The sequence below is a fragment of the Marmota marmota genome, unplaced genomic scaffold, assembly GCF_001458135.2.
Source record: "Marmota marmota marmota unplaced genomic scaffold, marMar, whole genome shotgun sequence".
NCBI classification, from domain to species: domain Eukaryota; kingdom Metazoa; phylum Chordata; class Mammalia; order Rodentia; family Sciuridae; genus Marmota; species Marmota marmota.
Window position 1 is genome coordinate 4,988,326 of NW_025999897.1, and position 19,642 is coordinate 5,007,967.

Consider the following 19,642-nt stretch of genomic DNA (forward strand, 5'->3'; position numbering starts at 1 on the left):
CCTGTCCATCTGTCTCCCATTTTCAGACCACTGACACTGAATCCTCAGTTTAATTGTTATCCCCCAAAGAGGTCTTTTCTGATTAACCTTCTTTTCTGTCACCTGATCACATCATTAGATTATTTTTTGCACAGTATTTACCTGTACCAGGGTTTTCCAACATCAACACTGTTGGTACATTGGGCTATACCCTTTGGTGTGTGTATGGGGGGATGGTGGGCAGGGACTATGAAAGATCATTGAGAGTGAGAAAGCTAAGGACATGAGATCATCTAGGTGGGTGTTAGGCATCTGAAAATGTCACACATAATGGTGCAGAGATGTTGTGATCTTGGTATTTGTCTTGGGCCCCAAGGATATTAATTCTATAGCCTATTGAGCAATTTCAGTTAAATACATGTACATAGAGTTTTACTGCATTTGACAAGCATGATAAATGATTTTCTCTGGCAATGCTCTGTTTCCCAAATGGAACAATAGAGACCTTCAGGATCTGGTTTGGGAGTTTAGGATGGGTGTGTTGGAAGGTAAAATCTGGCCAACAAGTAGAATTTGATTAAAAAAAATAAAAAGAGGAGGGGGGCAAAATTGGCTAGGGTTGGAAGGTCTGTCAAAGAATATTCAGGCTTTGAGATGTGGTAAGTTCTAAATAGATAAAACATTGCTAGGACAAGATTTGAAGAGAGTAAAGATATAATCAAATAGTGAACAAGCTGAGCTACTTAACATGAGAATAATACAAGTTTAGCTGAAGATGAACATTGGAAGAACAATATACAACTGATAAAAATATGTTATTTGATAAAAACATTTTTGACAAATTTTATATCCTTTTAAAAATATTTGTTTATTTTTAATTGTTTTCTTTTTGTACCAAGAATTGAACCCAGGGGTACTTAACCACTGAGCCACATCCCCAGCCCTTTTTATTTTTTATTTTAAGACAGTGTCTCACTAAGTTGCTTAGGACCTTGCTAAGTTGCTGAGTATGGTCTTGAGCTTGTGATCCTCCTACCTAAGCCTCAGGTAGGCATGTACCACTGTGTATTTTTTTAACTGGTACATTCCTTTTTTGTTTTAAAGACAGTTGTTTCACCATCTCCAGTTGATCACTTCCTGAACTCCATACCATCTGTCAGCGGGCTCCACCTTAAAAAGTTCTCAATGCTGAGAGTCCTAAGGAATCACTGGACAATGTGGTTCAAAAAGATCGTGAAACTATTCAGAGAAGAGTGAAATTCCAAATTAAGAGAATCATAAAAGAGACTTTGTTCTTGGCCAATCAAATTATGATTTAATGTACGTCCATTAGCAAAAAGAGAATTGTAAGCCATTATCCAGCCTGTGTTAGAACCTTATATCCCAATTTATGTAGCTAGAAATATTAAAAATTAGTTTGCATCCACCCATGCATTTTCAAAAAATAAGTCTACAAAAATTAATCATGCCCTGAGATGAAGTTCCCATGGTTGGTTCTCTAGGACCAAGTAATGGAATCTGTCAGGTTCTAACTTATATAATAAGCAAATGGCAGTAGGGTCTCTGAGGTCCTTTCCTTCTCAGAATTTCTGAGGTAATTTGGTATTGCTGGTTAAACACACACCCAAGCTGCAGGTGAGGCTTCAGGAAGGTGTAAGGACTTATATACATAGGAATTGCTATATCCACTCAACAGGAACCTGTTTGTTCTATTAAGCCCCACCCCCTCACAAAAGCTTTGCCGTCTATAGCTGGTGGACTGCCACTCCTATGTGATAGACTTTTTTTTTTTTTGGTAGTCCTTGACAAACTTGATTTGCAGAGGCTTTGCTGATTCACAGTACATACTGCAGTTCATTGAATTTTTACCTTCATTCACAGGAATAATTGACTGACTATTGTGTAAGCATTACTGAGACCTGGGTTCTCTTGAAAATATTCTGTCATGAACTACAAATCTTATTGATTTTTTACCACTTTCATTGTTAATTTATTAGATTTGTTCTAAAGGAATGGTTTTTATAGACTGGCCCAGTGTTGAGAAATTCACATCTCTTATAAGAATAATTAAACCTAGTATCAGTAAAATTATTTAATTATGACCCCGTGGTAATATTTTCATTTATTAATCCATCTGAATAAATTATTCTTATCACTTACTTCAAATATTCCAAACATTCATTTGGTATAATTTTGTATATCTAGCTGGGCACAATGGTACATGCCTGTAATCCCAGCAATTTTGGAGGCTTAAGTAGAAGGATTGCAAGTTCAAGGCCAGCTTCAGCAACGTAGACCCTCAAAAACTTAGCAAAACCCTGACTCAGAATAAATAAATAAAAAGGGCTGGGGATATAGCTCAGTGGTAAAGCATCCCTGGGTCCAATTCCCAGTATTAAAAAAATTATATAGCTTTGTATAACTAAGTTAGAAGAGTCTTCAACTTACAATAAGAATTCCATTTCAAGATAGCAATTTTAACCCAAGATTTTAACTCTTTTGCTTTGAAATTGCCATGGATAGAACTCAATAAATTGAAAAAAAAATTGTATTAACCCCGGTTATAGGCAAGTTACTATCTAGACATTTTTGGCATGGAATGGTTCAGGTAGACTGGGAATGGAAGAAGTCTCAGCTTGCCAGAGCATCAACACCCTAACCACGTAAGAAGACAGTGGGAATGGTCACCTTTGCAGGCCTCTGCTCCAGGTGAGGAGTGGGGAAAGACAACTTGGATCAGTTCAAGGCCTTGGGCAACTGCATCAGTGACCACAGGGTATTTGTATCACTTTTCCAGGTAATTGTATCACTTTTTCCAGGTTTTGCTCTCACCCTTTCCTTGTCATGAACTACTGCATTTGTCAATGCAGTGATAACCCACTGTTGTAGTAAGCAGCCCCAACTCTCAATAATCTCAATAGTCAATACCACAAAGTACTTTACACCCAGAGAAAACACTCTACATTGAAGGGGCCGGTGATTAGATCAGATTATCTATCTATGCCTGCCCAGACAATCTTCTATCTTAAAATCAAGCATGATATGCAACATAATAGACTCCATGGACCATCATAGTCAAAGGGCCTGGAGTTTGGGAGGACATCTTTAGTGTGCCATTTTAGAAATTCTGCCTCCTACAGTGACAAAATAAATATAAATAAGTATTTGCAATGTTAGTATGAAGTAGGCACAAAGTAATCAATGTTTGTAGAGAGTCTAGCGGATGATGTGTATTCTTAGTCTTCTTATAAATGACAATGTTGCCATTATCACTTGACTGCTTCTAAAATTATATGTCTGAAATTCTTGTGACTCAAGTTTAGTTTTAGTTTCTTTTACAGGACTGCTAGATACAAGTCCTCTCCTTGAAACATTCTTGCACAGATTATTAACATTGTTTATCTTCACTTTTTTAGCCTTGAAAACATACCATTGGCTAAAATGATACATGCATGTTTTGGCTATTTCTCATAATACATAGTACATTAACATTTTCTCATCAAAAAATGCTTCATTGAAATGTTTCCTGAGCCTAATAGAATGTTATTAGTGTGACTGAGCCAAGTCTTAGAAAGTGATGCATTGTTTAGGGAACAGTGTATTATTACTTATAATTCAGTGATAATTGCAGTTTGGAGCCCTTGGTTCATTTCAAGGGACAATTATTCTAGTACTAATAAAAATGTAGTCTTCAATGTGTTGATGTATTTCAACCACTTTGTAACTCATAAAAGTCAAGTGGGTCACTAAAACCCATATTAATGTCTCCTTTTTTAGAATAAGAAATCCAGGGCCCTTTATCTCATATGAGTATTCTCACAGGTCAATGGCACCATGGTAATTCCATAAACCAGAAGATACAAGAAATATTGCAATAAAAAAAGGTCTTTCACATAGCCTTCTTCAAATGTTCAATTATCTAGCATCATTAATAGTAGTGAAGTAGTAACAACAATGAAAAATCACCTAAAAAAGACTTTACAGATTTATTCTGTTGATTTTAAGGTGCTTTAGGGTCACCTGATAAGTCATAACATATAAAGATAGAGTAAATTAAAACCTATGACTCTTTAATAATTTGCTAAGAGTACATACTTATATCATTAAAAAATACAAAATTAGAAATATGTCTCAAATTAGAATCCAAAACGTGTCTTAAAAATGTTCCTCAAGTTGATCATTCAAATTCTTATTGCAAGCATATGTCTTGACAGTTTTCAAATTTCTTTTATAATCATCACAGGCAAAACATTTACTCTGTAATCTAAAGTCTGAATAATGATAGAAAAAGAGACTCACTGAATTAAAAAGGGATTAAAAAACGAGTTACAAAAAGCAAATACTGTGCTGCTAGGTAATCGATTGATTCCCTTTTCTCTAAAATCAATATTATATCTTAAGTTCTACTTTACCTAATCAAAAAGATGAGAAAATATTCAATATGTTGAAGTTTAAGAAAAGTTAAACGATCTCTGTTTCGTCCTCAGAAGTGTCAACAATCTTATCATAAATGCATTTGTAAACCTAGTACTCTGCGGAATGGGACTTGTTGGCTGGTCCCGTGGCTGTGTGATCTAGATAATCTTTGGCTGTATCATTGCTCTCACTGAATTTGCCCACTTGCTCTATTGAAAAGAATACTATTGGGAAAAGTTATGACATGAGTTTCAAAAATATTTTGTGCTATTCTGAGATAAGGCATATTAATGCTATAAAATACAGTCTTAAAAATGAGTCACAAGCTAAAAGAGAAGCAAATTATTTGCAGCTTTAAGGCTCTTCCTGTGGGAGAAGTTTCCACTTGACTGAGAGATCAAGTTCATTATCAAAGTCATCCAGCTCCTGCTCCTTGGAGAGCTCCAGGAAAACCTGAAAGGGAGAAAATCATAAATAAAAGGGGAGGGTTGTCACCCTGCGCAAAGGGTATGCACATACAAGACACTTAGATTCATGGATGACGTGGAACCACTAAAGCCAACCCACCTGCTCCAGGGTGGACTGCGAGAGGCTATACTCCTCCAGGTCGAAGCTCTGTTTGACTGTGGAAGGATGAAAATATATTATAGGTTCATATATTTTTTATTTAGGGAATTTTATTGAGTCATGTCCCCAAAGCACATACAAGTAGATCTTAAATATAAAATAGAAGGTAATAAATATTCTTGGGTTGAGTATGAAAAAGCATATACATCATATGCTCATATAATAGGAAGGAAATACTGTCCCATTTTCATAGAGGTTTGTGGCAGAGTCACCTCAAGAATGGAAGACAATATAAAAAGTTCCAGAATACCCATGCTAGCTAAAAGACAGTTCCCTCTGTGCTGAAAAACTTCCATGGGCCCCTCTATATCTCCCCTCATTCTTCTCTGCCTTAATGTCACAGGCTGACATTAAGAGATGTCTCCCAGTGGGTCCTAGCAGAGGAAAGACCAGCCAGAGGGATGCAGGGGGGAGGTCATAGCATTTATGTTTTCACTCCCTCCCTGATACTAAGTGTGTCCCTTGATTGAAAGTTACTGTCTCTCCCAGGTGGTAAATTCCACCTGACTCTGACTCTACTCCCAGGTTCTATTCCCCGCCCCGCCCACCTCTGTGAACCTAAGTATGGTTTTGCTGTTTCTTGCTCTTACACTCCTTTACAGGAGCCCCTGGTGTTATAGTTACAGCTCTGATGATCCAATCAAGCTTTGCTCCATATTATCCCTTCCCTCTTCCCTTTCACTCTACTCTGGAGAGGGCCCAAACTTCAGCTTATGAATCAAGGACAGAGTAAGAAGAGGGATAACACGGACTATCCCATCTTCCCAGCTATAGACCTCCAAATTGGAGGCAAGCCTGACTGGGAAGAAGCACATGACCCTAGAGTTTGGTTGGAGTTTGCATTACTCAAATGTGATCTGGTGGTTAGGAAGAATGAATCTAAGAAGAATTGTCACAGGGCATGCATTTTCCTGCATGGTACCCAGCCTAGCTCACTTGATAAATGTGTTGCAGCTGAGAGTGCAATGATGCCTATTGATACCTGGATTAAAAAAAAATGCTGGCTTATGTCTCCACATTTTGCACTTTGTGTCATCTTCACACAATAGGATAGGACTGTGATTTTAAAAAAAGATGTGTGTTTTCCCACATAAAAATCTTAGTCTCAGCAAATTAAGCACAATGGAAGGAATTTGGGGTAGGAGAGAATATTTTTTGAAAGCAAAAATGTTAGAAATCTCTTAAAGAATAAGATGTATTGTATTCTTGGGAGACAGCTTTCCTGGAACATCAATCTTTCTGCTACTAATCCATTATAAATGTTTCCTGTTGATCAGAAACCACTGTGGGAATCCTTCCCACAAGAATGACACAAGACTAACCCATAAGCCAAAGTGGTCAGTATAAAATACAGAGCATAGAGACAGGGTAAACAAAGGATGAGAAAAAGAAGACCTTATTGGGTAATTATAATGCTGTCTCTAGGAGAAGTCCCTCTTTAAAAGCTGGAAAGCCTAAGGCCTCTCATGAAGTCAGGTAGCAAGTCAGAAAGCACAGCTCAAGAGGAGGCCTGGGGAGAATTCACAGCTCATCAGGTTTCTTACACTAACATGATGAAAAACAAGCCCGGGTTAGATCAATGTGGTATGCCAACACCAAAAACCAGGGACCCCAAAAAAGAGTCATGGATTAGCCCACCTGAGCAAAGAGAGGAAACTTCTTATCACTTTCTAATGCTATCTAAAAATACTCAAGATAAAAAAAAACAAATTGATATTTTTCTGCTTGTATAAATCTGTGGATGTTGCAGCTCTGAATGTCAAAGGTCTCTTTCCCCCAGAGCCTTGTTCACTGAGGGCAAGGTTTCTGGAACTGAGCCCTGATGACATGTTTGTTAGATCATTCTTTCTCATAGGGACTTCCCTAGGCAATGCGGATGCTTAGAAGTTCTCTGGCTTCGACCCTCTAGATGCCAGTTGCACCCTGCCATCTTACTGCTACTCATAAGAACCAAAAGCAACCTCAGATGTTGCCAAATCACCCCCCTGCTGAGAACCACTGTATTAGAAGACTCAGTGATTTATTTAGCATGTAATATTACAATTCTTTATGCATATATATATTTTTTATTTCTGGTTTGGCTTTTTTTCTGTTCCTCAGAGTCTCATCTCTACAAAGACACTTGCCTATCTCCAATTTGAAGAAAGCCTGGGACAAAGGTTGCACATCCTCAACAGGCAACTTATAGACCAGGAGGGAGGAGAACCTGCAAAGACAAGACAGTTACGCTGAGCGCAAGTTTTCAAGGGCAGGATCTCTAATGGGTACATGTCTGAAAAGGAGCAACAATTTTGTCCACATTTTGTTTAAATACACACAGTGTATGGTCTTGGAGACAACCTGAGGATAAATTCTCTTTGACCAATGAAAAGTTAATCTACTAAGAGGAAACTGGGAGGCACAGGGAGAGATGCACACACCTATGCCTCGATTAGGGAGAAGCAAGATTACTTCTCCTGGTTCTTAGTGAAAAGAGAAGAGCTTTTAAATAAAAAGCACCAGGTTCAACTCCAGTGTCCGCCACTAGCTATAATTATTACCTAACCTACCTGAGCCTCAAGTACCATTACTACTAATAACACAAAAGCTAAAAGACACCATTCACTGAGCTTCCAGTGAGGCCCCAAACTGAACCATGGGATTTATGCAGGGCATCGCCTTTAATAGAGGATTATTTTAGTTTCTAGAAAGGGCTGTTCAAATGACCTAAGTAAATGTATACATCAGTAGCTGGCGCAGTATAGAGGTCTCACAAATGCTAACTCCTTTGCAAGATTCTACCTCTAAATCAGCACTTTGTTGTCTTGTTTTTCCTCCTTAGTAGCCTTGGAATAGGAGCCTTTTTGTAATTAACATAATTAATATACACTTATTGTATAGTTACAAAAAATAAAAGAATGACATAGCGAGGCCCTGAGCAACTTAGCAAGACCCTGTCTCAAAATAAAAACTAAAAATGGGCTGGGGATGTGGCTCAGTAGTTAAGCACCTCAGGTTCAATCCCTTGTATGGAAAAAAAAAAAAAAAAAAAAAAAACACAATGAAGCTTCTATTTCTCATAACTCGTTACAGAAAGGCCAAGATAACACAAACAACACCTGTGTCTACCTTTCCTGCCTTGCAGCCTGGGGGAAGAGCTTCAGGATCTCAGCATGGAGGGACTCCACATGCTCAGGGGTCTTCACCTTCATCTCCAGCAAGTAATCTTTGCCAAATTTGCTTTTTAGGTGTTGAATGGAACCAATACACCTGGAGGTAGGGGAGGATGATGTCAAGCAAGGTAAGGGAGGAATCTACTGCTGGTGCTATTTTGCCTCTGGAGGCTGGGGAGGGCCACACAGAGCTGGGAGCAGATGCACCAGCTCCTCACATTGGCAATGACTTTCTACCAGAGTATGCTACTGGCGGGGGGGCCAAGTGTGGGCCTAGATGGGTACTCACCTCAGCCTTCCGGACACCATGATGGCCACGCGGTCACACACGGCCTCTGCCTCTGCCATGTAATGGGTGGTCAGGAGGGCACCCCTCTCTGAGTTTCTAAAGGTGGCCCGGATGGCCTGCCTAAAATTAGGAAGGGAAAGTGATATCTTAAGCAAATGCTCAAGGTATTGTGGATTTTTTTTTTTTTAATTTCTATTGGGGCACATAGTGAACATTGAAACATGAAGTGAATTCAGCCTAGACCCAAACAAACCAGGATTCATGAAAGGATGAAAAGCATGTAAATAACCAATCTATTGATTAGAGCTTATAATTTAGAATGTGGCTTAGACAGAACATAGAGGAGGATACTGGGTAAAACGTTGTTTGGAAAAATGCTGAATTTCAGGTGTATTTATGAGAGTAGAGGGAAGAAAGACAAAAAGGGAGAACTTACTATGAAATATGTATCACAATATATGCTATAAAGGTACAAAATGACAGACTTCAAAAATTTCAAAAAAATAATTTCAGAATGTATTGAGGACCTGGAATGTTTCTTTTATCCTCCTTTAAGAATTGTGTTTTGGTTATGATGAAGAAAGATTGTGGGCTGGGTTTGTGGCTCAGTCGTAGAGCATTTGCCTAGCATGATGTGAGGCACTGGGTTTGATTCTCAGCACCTCATATAAATAAAAGAAAATAAAATTAAAGGTCCATTGCCAACAAAAAATAATAAATAAATACATAAAGGATCGATTCAATTAAGTATGCATTGTGCATACCCAGAAGACTTTTAAGAAAAAAATAAAATTCTTAGAGTAGGCATTGGTTTAGGGCATTGGTTTGGGGCATTGGACATTTATATTTACAGCATGTATTTTGATTATTACATATTTTATAGTAAGTTCTCCCTTTTTGTCCTTCTTCCCTCTGCCTTCTCATATATACTCCTGAAAGCCAGCATTTTCCCAAACAACTCTTTACCAAATATCATCCTCTATATTCTGTCTAAACCACATTCTAAATTATATAAACAAATGCATCTTTTTCTCCTTAATAAAACTGGTAATTGCAATATGAAATCAGATATTTTTTTCCCTTCATTTTGCTTCTCCTGACAATAGACTTTCTAAGAGAACCACTTTGAAGGTCAGTTGTTACAGGATCCGTAAATCCACATGGAGTTCTCATGATCATGCCTTACCACATGTGTTGCTGCCCCTCAGGGTCCATCCCAGTAGATGGCTCATCCAGAAGCACCACTGATGGGTTCCCCAGGATGCTCAGCAGGAAGCACAGCTGGAACAAGAGGGAGAGCCCATCCAGCACTGGTCGGCAGGGTGCACAGAGCTACCCCAAGCCCCTCTCATACCTTTCTCTTTATTCCCTCTGACAAGGTATTCACAGGACCCTTTAGCTGGTCCTGCAGCTTGAAGGCATTCACCAACCTGAAGGAGACACAATCTTTATTACCCACGAACAATGGGAAACCAAAACAAGCAAATCAGAACAAACACTATAGTAGAGAAATTTGTAGTTGAGGAATTTTTAAAATTTCTCTATTATAGTCATCAGAGTGGTAATTACTTTGAAATCTCCTGGGATATTGCTATGGCATAGATATAATTTGTCCCCAAATGGTTAATGTGGTAGAAGTTTGGTTTCTAATGTTAAGAGGCAGTGTGGACCTTTAAGAGGTGGGGCTTAGTGACCTTTAGATCATTTAGGGGCATGGCCTCACAAGGAATTTTGGAATCCCCAGCTCCCTCTGGTTTCCTGTCAGGCCATGTGACCTCTCCATCTTATACACATCCCTGCCATGTCATCTGCTGTTGGGCCCTCACCAGAGGCCAAACCAATGGGATTGCTCAATACTAGACTTCCAGCCTCTAAAACTGTGAGTTACTTTCTTCAAAAGTAGCTGGCCTCAGGTATTTCATGATAGTAGCACAAAATTGACTAATACTATATGAGCCGTTCATAGTTGTTACACTTATATTTTCCATGACTTCTTTTTATATTAGCAATAATTAGTAAACTTTCTCCCTCAGGCTCATCGGGTGAGAAAATAATAGTGAACTGGGTTCTAGATGTCCAAGTCTTCTCCTTTGAGCAAGGGATCAGTAGCTAGAAAGTGCCTCCTCTGATTTGTCTACCCCTCCCCCATAGACAAATGGGTGTGGCTCTCCACGTACTGTGTAATGATGGCAGAGGCGTCCCTTTTCTTCAGCCCCTTCACAGCGGCATACACCTCCAGGTGTTCCCTCACTGTCAGGCTGGGCCACAGCACATTCTCCTGAGGACAGTACCCCAGGAACCCAGGAACGTCCCCTCCACAGCTTCCTTTCAAAATCACCTATACAAAAAAGTTCATTCTTAAAGATTATTCAAAATTGTGTGTTTGTCACATGAGTGTGTATTCCAGTGGCCTTCTCTTCACATACCTGGGCTCCAAGAGTAAACATGTAATCACTTCAGAGGAAAAAAAAAAAAGGTGATAAAACACTCAATAATTCAAAAGGCAAATCTTCCACCTTGTTAGAGACTTTGTTACCAACCCCAATGCCAGGGTTGAAGTCAAAGTTTCTTATTGGGTTGTTCATTGCTTGACTTCATTTATTGATCCAAATACTCAAAAGAATAGATACTTATTAAGGATTCTGTTTCCTTAGTAATAAATAATTATAATCATAGGGTCTATTTCACAATAAGGCAGTGATTCTCAGTCAAGGGCAAACCTTCCCCCAGGGTACCTTTTTTTGGTACTGAGGACTGAACCCAGGGCACTCTCACTGAGTTATAGTCCCCAGCCCTGTTATTATTTTGTGACAGGCTTTTGCTAAGCTGCCTGGGCTGGCCTCAAACTTGTGAATCCCCAACTCAGCCTCCCAAGTAGCCAGGGTACATTTAGCAATGTCTGGAGACAGTTTTGATGGCCACAGTTTGTGTGTCTGTGACATGGAAAGTGTTATACTGGCATTTAGTGGGTGGAGACCACAGATGCTGCTAAATACCCTACTACACACAAAAATTATCCAGTCTGAAACATCACTTGTTTCAAGTTTGAGAAATCCTGAGCTAAGTAATAAGTGAAAAAACTTCACATTGTCTGCTCCATAGGAACCAATAAGCCCATGAAAGCATTTCTTATTCTTCTGAGCCAGGCCCTGTGCTGTGCAATAACAGCTAATGTGAACTCAGTGCTTGCTATGGGCCAAATCTAAGCATTTCATATATTTTGAACTTTGCTATCCTTACAGAAACCCTAGATATGTTATGTGTTGGTCTCATCATTCCTGTTTTACATATGAGAAAACCAACATATGCATGGATTTGCACAAGGTCACAGAAGATAAACCTGGAACTAGATCTATCTTCAGAATCCAAGCCCTTGAACTTGTTGCTATATTATCTTTCCCCAGTACAAAAGAGGAGAAAATAAAGTAGCTTTGCCTCATAGAGCTTTTGTTCTAGAGAAAGAAACAAAAAAATAAAGATGTAAACATGTAAGTGACTAATTAAAGATTCTGCTTCACGATTTCAAGGAAATAAATGTGTTTAAAAAGACTACGAAGGTTTTAATTTTGCAAATAATGTAGGCCTTTTGGAAAGGTAGATTTTATAGTGACCAGAAGGAAATAACCAAGCAGATGAAGAGAGAAGGGCAGGATACCCCATCTGCAGGGAGACCAAACCCAAATGCATTGGGGCCTACTTCATGCTTTGACCATGACCCTTGCTGCTCCATCATTGGTTTATTTTAAAACTGATGTTTTTAGTTTTTTTTCTTTCTTTCTCTTCTTCCCATCTCCCTCCCTAACCATGGGGAAAGTAAGATTAATCTTCCTTCCATCCTAGGCCAAGTTACCTGTCATTGAGGTCACACACCAGGAATGAAGGAATCCAGACTTTAGGACAGGCACCAGAAGATTTAAGATACAGCTCTCTCTCAAGGTTACAAGAGAATTCTGACCCCTGACTAGGCACAGCTGGAGTATTGACTTTGAATCACCTGTTTAAAAGTCCTCTGTTCCCTGATGGTTAGAACCCTAGCCTCTTGGGACAGGAGTCCCCAGTGTTTCTCCTTTGCTAACAAAACAATAAAAGTTTTCCTCCAAACTTTGTCCTCATTATTGGATTGGAATTGGGACAAATAAAGATCTTTCAGTAACATAAAGATCCTACAATAAGAAGGTTGAATGAGGGTCAATCTAACAAGGGGTAAAGGTTGTGAAAGACAGTGACAAGGAGGCCAAGTCTTGTGGAGCCTTTTGCAGCCACTGTAAAGATTTTTGGGTCAATTCCAAGTGGGAGATTGTAACAGAGAGAGTGACATGACCTCACCTGCTTTAGCTGGGTGAGGCAAGAGTGGAAAGGGAAAGACACCCATCATGTCACCACCCCAGGCAAAATTCCTTTATCAACACTCCCTATGACTTTAACCTCCTGTCAAAGGCCAACAGTATTTTCCCTCCAAAGTGGTAGTCCTTTGTCTGTCCATCATTTGGCCTTGACAAGTGGAATTAATATATTACTCAGGTTTTTGCTTTGGAGTTTAGACAATTATTATTATTTTTTCTTACCTCTGATTATTATTGTCGTAATAAATCCTAGGTCTTTTGCCAAAAACCTGTTGTCTTTAAGAACTTCAATGTACCTACAGTAATACCTCCTGATGCTCAGCTTCCCACATCTTTACATTTGTTGGGTCAGGATGTGTCACAATAAGAAAGTTTCTATAGCAGAGACCCTCTGTAAAGACCTATGATGTTCTCCTTGCTGATGGACTTTTATTATTACACAAGTCTCACACATCCATAATTACAGCGTGTAACTAGAGAAGAATTATGAAACATGAAGATTTGCAACTGCAGTCACATTAGCAGGACTTGTCATTATTCTGACTGTGGTTTCTGATTCGATGCTCCATGAGACAGTTCAACTGAACAAGTTCTTAGGATAGATAGGTCAACAAAGTAAAGATCTCTGATCTCAAGACACCTATGTTTCCACTAATGTTTCACTCAATAAAGGGCACAGTATAGGTAACATCAGCCTTTTTTGACAACTATTTTTGGAATCAGAGAGTGAATTTTTAAATTAATCCTTTTCATCTGATGCATAAGTCACACTAACTTATTAAGGGTCATCTGTGCATTTTTAAGATTGTGGTCATATTCATTGTAAAGCATTGTTCTGGGCAGCATTAGTGACCATCTCTCTGTGTGTTTTACTGACCTGCCCTGCGGTTGGTTTTGTGTCTCCAGTTATCATCTTAATGGTAGTACTTTTCCCAGCTCCATTGTGTCCTAGCAGCCCTATAACTTCACCTGAAAGAAATAGGTATACTCAGAATATGCAATCATTACAATAATAAAAGCAAATACCACTGGCAAGCACTATGTGAAGCACTATGTGAAATGTGCTATGTACATTATTTCACTTATTCTTCACAAACATGCATCCCTGATGTTATTACTAGCCTCATTTTACAGGGGAGGAAGCTGAGGCTTAAAGAACACAAATATCTTGCATAAGGTCATGCAGTTTATAAGAGGCTGAGCTGGAATTTGAAACACATTTTTATTTTAGGTTGGTTGCATTCAATGAACATTTTCCATAACATGCGCTATTTGTTAGACAAGAAGAATGCACTAGTATGCTTCAGTGGGTTCCGGTCATTGTGAAATTATTTCATTGTAAAATCTGTATGGAGGCTGTGGGTGTAGCTCAGTGGCAGAGCACTTGCCTGCATATGCAAGGCCCTGGGTTCCATCCCCAGCAGCAGAAAAATAAATAAAAAGAAAAGGCATATTTGAAAATAAATCAGAATAAAATCTAGCTATCCATTTTAACAGAAACACTGTCTTTTATTCTGTCTGTTTGCATCTCTCTTTTTTAATGGAGCAGACAAAACTGTCTTCCTAGGCAAGGAGAAACCATGTCCTAACTCTACGGGAGGCTTGAGGCAGGAAGGGGCAGCCTTAGCCAATAGATGCCTTGGCTACATTTCCTGATCAGCAAGAGCTGCCCCCAGATTCAACACCCATCCTGCCTTAGAAAGATCCAGTCTTCAGAGGTCCAAATCATACTCCAAGAAACCGTAGCTTCCAACCTTTTTTAACACAGAAAGAGATGTTTCTTGTGGCGATTTTTTTCTTCGGTTTGGAAAAGCAGTTTTTCTTTTTGCCTGCATATTCCTTCCGCAAACAGCTGGCAATGATGACTGGTTTCTGAAAAGACAGGCCAGTAGCCAAAGGGCATTATCCTCACCTTCAATCCAGAGAGTGCTCCATGCACCTTCCCACCAAGCCTTCCTCTCTATAAAACCATCCATCAAACCAGTCTTTCCCCTACTAGCTGCCATTTCAAGCAAACTCTCCCAAGGCTGACTTCCTGCAGGGGAAGGGCTTTTACAATTCACAAAATCTTACTTTGGCTTTGCAACGTTTAGCTGTATTTATTAACACTATCACCCTAGCCAGGTGTGGTGATGCACACTTGTAATCCCAGCAGCTAGGGAGTCTGAAGCAGGAGGATCTCAAGTTCACAGCCAGTCTCAGAAATTTAGTGAGGCCCTGAGCAATTTAGAGAGAACTTGTCTTAAAATGTAAAAAGAGGCTAGGGATGTGTCTCAGTTGTTAAGCGCCCTGGGGTTGTTCAATCCCTGGTACCCAAAACAAAAATCTATCACCCTAAAAAATAAATTGACAAGTTCATGTTTCTCTGTCCTGTGTGTGTGAGTGTGTGTGTGTGTCTATGTGTGTGTGTGTGTGTGTGTGTGTCTGTGTGTGTGTGTCTGTGTGTGTGTGTGTGTCTGTATCTATGTTTCCTCTGCTCTCCTAGCTTCATGGGCACCATATACCTATTGAAGTGAAGTCGTGTATACTATACAAGTAAGGATGAAAGAATCTCATGTGCTTTTCAAAAATTAGGATTAGATGGTTGCTCTCTTTATCTGACTGAAAAAAATCATCTGGTGAAGAGCAGGTTTGTAGGTTCTACCTGGGGCAGGTCCAGGATAGCCATAGCATTTGCTGTTCTTGTTCTTTCTATCTTAACATCTTCATCTTCTCCTTCAGGATCTTCTGGGTTTGGTGAAACATCACCACTTCTCGGAGAAATTCTAAAATCAAAACAGTGTGATAATGATGGGTTTCCAGTTGAAACTACGTGTGACAAAAATACTGAACCCCCTCTATCCTGCTATCAATTATTTGACTAGATTAATGAGGTGTGCACAGCACAATCTTTATTCTTCTCCTCTCTGCCACTTGCCTTTCAAGCAGCCCGAGTACCATCAATGAATCAAGTGATGCTACCCTTACCCTGCCTTTGCTTTTACCCAAGTATAATTCTCCTCATTGGCAATGACTTTTTCATAAACAATAATATAGTATACATCCTCCAACTATGGGTTCTGAGGCAGGGCTGTAGGAGAAAAGGAACCTAGAAACTGTAGTGTCATCTTGTCACCCTCTACCCTACCACCAATGTTAGATTGGCTCGATTGGCCTTCTGTGTGGTAGGTCAGGTGTTCAAAGCACACCTGAGTCTTGGTAAGACCTTCCCCATAGTTTCCTATTTGAAGATTTTCCAATTACTAGCTTCCATTTCATTTTCAAATATTCAACACAAACCCTCACATTTGTTATGACTATATCCTCAAACTCAGTAACATGCCATGAATTATAATAATTTGAATTTCCTCCACCTGAACACTGGGTCCTTTCTCATTGATTTCCGCCTGAAGTTCCTTTCCAGACATCCAAGAACAAAAAGGAAAATGAAACAATGGAGGTAAGGCTAAGGAAAGAGAAAGACAAGCAAAGTGAACTTCATCATAAAACAAGAATTTTCATTATTACAACTGACCGAAGAAGTTTGATCAGATATAAAATTAACATTCTCACAAGTTTGAAAGACAATATGTTACTCAGAGAAAGCGTAACATAAATATAGTAAAAGGACATTGATGACAGGTGCTATGGGTGCTGCTTAGAGTTTGGGCTTCACACTTGGCATGAGGTAGTCATTGTAATGATGGTGGGTCAGATTGGAAAACGTGTGTGTGTGCGTGTGTGTGTGTGTGTGTGTGTGTCTTCCATTGCCTAAAATGTCCAAACCTTTTTGAAGTTATGCAATTCAGAATCTCAAACTACACAAAGGTTGTGTCCCCTGTGTTAGACAGTTGAGAAGGAAATGTCTTCTTACTATTAGCAAAGCCAGAAATAGCACGGGAGAATCTGAAGCTTCTGAGGAATCCATAGAATCAAAGGAAATCTGTAAAACAAAGAGACAGAATATCTAAATGAACCTTCCATCATTCATGAATTTCCTTCCTCTTAAGATAAAGTAATGTCTCTTAAATGACCTTGCCACCCATCCGACCTGATTCTCCTTGTGTATCAAGGAAAAGTAATTTTGGGGTACTGGGGATTGAACTCAGGGGCACTCGGCCACTGAGCCACATCTCCAGCCTTATTTTGTATTTAGAGACAGGGTCTCACTGAGTTGCTTAGTGCCTCACTTTTGATGAGAACGGCTTTGAACTTGTGATCCTCTTGCCTCAGCCTCCTGAGCTACAGGGATTACAGGTGTGTGACACTGCACCCAGCAGGAAAAATCATCTGATTATAGTGGTTCTCCTTCTCCCAAGATGTCTTACAGGCTGTCAGCCTGTGCCTGCCTGTAGACTGAGGTGCTTTTACATGTAACACTGGGATGTACTTGTGAGACCCACTGAAGCCACCTGAACAGCCGTCTAAAGACAAACTCTCTCTCCAACTGTATCTGGCTTTCTCTTGTCATTTGTCCTTTTTTGCACTCTTGCTCCAAGAACTCTGGAATCCTGATACTGCTCTTGTCCTCCTATATCCAATTTTGAGAAGACAGAATTCTTCACATTACACCAAGTGCATTTTCCCAACATCCCCAATTCTTTAGTGAGTAAAAAACCAAACAAATGAAAAAAACAAAAGTCAATATTTTTTGAACTGTATTTACCAAGGCTTTTTATCCCCCTGAGTAATTTTAAGCCCTTTGCAGTAAATTTCTAACCATCTCAGCCTTCCTCCCTCTAGAGAAAATTATTTTTTCTTCAATCATCTGACTTGCCACCACCCTGACGTCATTTCAAATGATCTTGCTCTTCCTAAATGCTCAGTTGCCCACTCTCCATAATTGGACCCATCCAAAATGAGTTTTAGCCTCTCTACCATCCAATTTTACTTTTTCAGCCTCCTTACTCTAGGGTCCTTACTATGAAACTTGGAGCTGATGAACCTCCAACCCATTGACCACTTTTCCCCACTGTCCATAATCTTCCTCCAGTCCTTTTTTGTTTCCTAGTTTAGAATCCAGGGCCCATTGCTTAAGGCCTAAAGATGATCCTAGCACATGACTGGAAATACTTACCTCAGAATAAATTAGCAGAGAGCCAATCATAGTGAAGGGTGGCACTAATATGGTGGAGAAAAGTAGCCCTAGGAATTCGTATTCATTGAGATCATTAGCAACTATGGAGAAGACAGTGACCTAAAATAAAAGCACAAGGTAGCATCACTAAAACTTAATTACCTGAATTATAGGATGTTTTCAAAGAGATTAGACATGTAGCTCATTATAGCTTTCTATGTCCACCTCACTCCCAAGACAGTATTTTTCATTATGCTCTTTTTTGTGTGTGTGTGATATAAGATTAGGTGACAACTCTATTAGACTGAGTGTGAAATTTTCAGTAGATAAAACAGTGCTTCTCAAACTCAATGGGCATACAAGTCAGCTGGGGTAAAATTGCTAAAATTCAGATTTTGATAAAGGAGTTAGTTATTATATATTAACTGCATTTTTACTTATTTATTTTTCATTTCAAAATAAGTCATTGATGTCTTTTTAGGTTTAAGCATACCAGATATTAATTTTCATAGTGGCATAATATTTCTTTGAATAGATGTACAAGAGTTCACAATTTTGCCTTTGGAAAACATGCTGTTTTCAACTTTTCTGGTCCTAATAATTAGTGATGGTCTGCGTAAATTCTTCTGTATGGACACTTTTAGTCTTGAAGGAGAGATTCCAAAAAGTATGACTGCATATCAAAATTGAAGTGCATTTAAACATTTCAACAACTACTAAAAATATTTTTCAAAAATATCCTGACAATCTGTTCCCCAAAAGCCATGATCCAGTGCATATCATGTCACACCTCACTCACACAGGATGCTACAATTAACTATTGCAGGTGTTCTTGTCCTAGTGCTGATATAGATGAATAATTTATAATTTTACCATTTGATATGATATTAGCCCTGGTTTTATTAATCTGCCCCTCTTGTTTTTACATTTTCTTTTCACTGAGCATTTTTAGAAATCATGTGATGTTTTCTTAACTCATGTTTTCCTTTTTATTTTGATGGTTACTGGCAGTGAACTATCATTGCATTCTGAAAACAGTCATACTTGGCTGTTTTTTACTATTACTCTTTTAAATTTACTTCTAGGTTTGTTTGTTATCTTTTTACTTAAACAGCTGTCCTTTATTTTTTCCCAGAGATTTTATCAACGTTTTCCTTTTTTATATTATCTTTCTTAGGTTTATTTTATTAAAGCTATGCTTGTTTTATAAAATGAAAGGACTGTTCAACTTAATGAATTTTTCTAGTTAAATATTTCAACATGCTTTAATTATCCCTCCAAAAGTTATTTAATCATATGCATATTTAAATGAGTCATTGGTCCTTGCCAGTGTTTTAACTCAATTTTTCTTTTCCCGAATTTTATATTTTGACATACCTTGGTTGGGTTCACTTTAACCCTCAATTGTTATATCTATTATATTACTATTTATTCCTATGTAGTTTTTTCTCTTCTTTATTTAATAGGTTATTTTTATTCTGTTTTAACTACACAGAAGAATTGGGAGGGAGGTATAGAGATTTCCCAAATGCTTGGTACCCCCATATTTGTACCTCCTCCATTATCAACATCTCCCACCTGGATGGACAATTGATGAATCTACACTGACACATCATTATAACCCAGAGTCAATACTCTACATTGTGGTTCACTCTTGTATATTCTGTGGGTTTGGACAAATTTATAAATAACACATATCCACCACTATAGTATTATACAAAAATTTCACTGCCCTAAAATCCTTCATGTTAGTTGTTTCAGGTTGGCTTCTTTCACCTGG

General features: G+C 38.8%; 1 protein-coding gene across 3 annotated transcripts in view; it reads right to left on the bottom strand.

Moving 5' to 3' along the window:
- Positions 1–3,951: 3,951 nt before the first annotated feature.
- Positions 3,952–19,642, bottom strand: part of Abca9 (ATP binding cassette subfamily A member 9) — a 59,462-nt gene continuing 43,771 nt past the window's right edge. For all 3 annotated transcript variants that reach the window (XM_048798191.1, XM_048798190.1, XM_015504861.2), the window contains 14 exons: positions 17,863–17,982; positions 16,660–16,728; positions 16,160–16,251; positions 15,451–15,571; positions 14,561–14,678; positions 13,684–13,775; positions 10,641–10,801; positions 9,818–9,893; positions 9,650–9,744; positions 8,464–8,583; positions 8,131–8,271; positions 7,149–7,228; positions 4,963–5,018; positions 3,952–4,848 (listed from right to left, as the gene is read on the bottom strand). In XM_048798191.1, the coding sequence (XP_048654148.1) occupies positions 4,750–4,848; positions 4,963–5,018; positions 7,149–7,228; positions 8,131–8,271; positions 8,464–8,583; positions 9,650–9,744; positions 9,818–9,893; positions 10,641–10,801; positions 13,684–13,775; positions 14,561–14,678; positions 15,451–15,571; positions 16,160–16,251; positions 16,660–16,728; positions 17,863–17,982 (1,440 nt within the window). In that variant the 3' untranslated portion in view covers positions 3,952–4,749. The remainder of the gene's footprint in view (positions 4,849–4,962; positions 5,019–7,148; positions 7,229–8,130; positions 8,272–8,463; positions 8,584–9,649; positions 9,745–9,817; positions 9,894–10,640; positions 10,802–13,683; positions 13,776–14,560; positions 14,679–15,450; positions 15,572–16,159; positions 16,252–16,659; positions 16,729–17,862; positions 17,983–19,642) is intronic.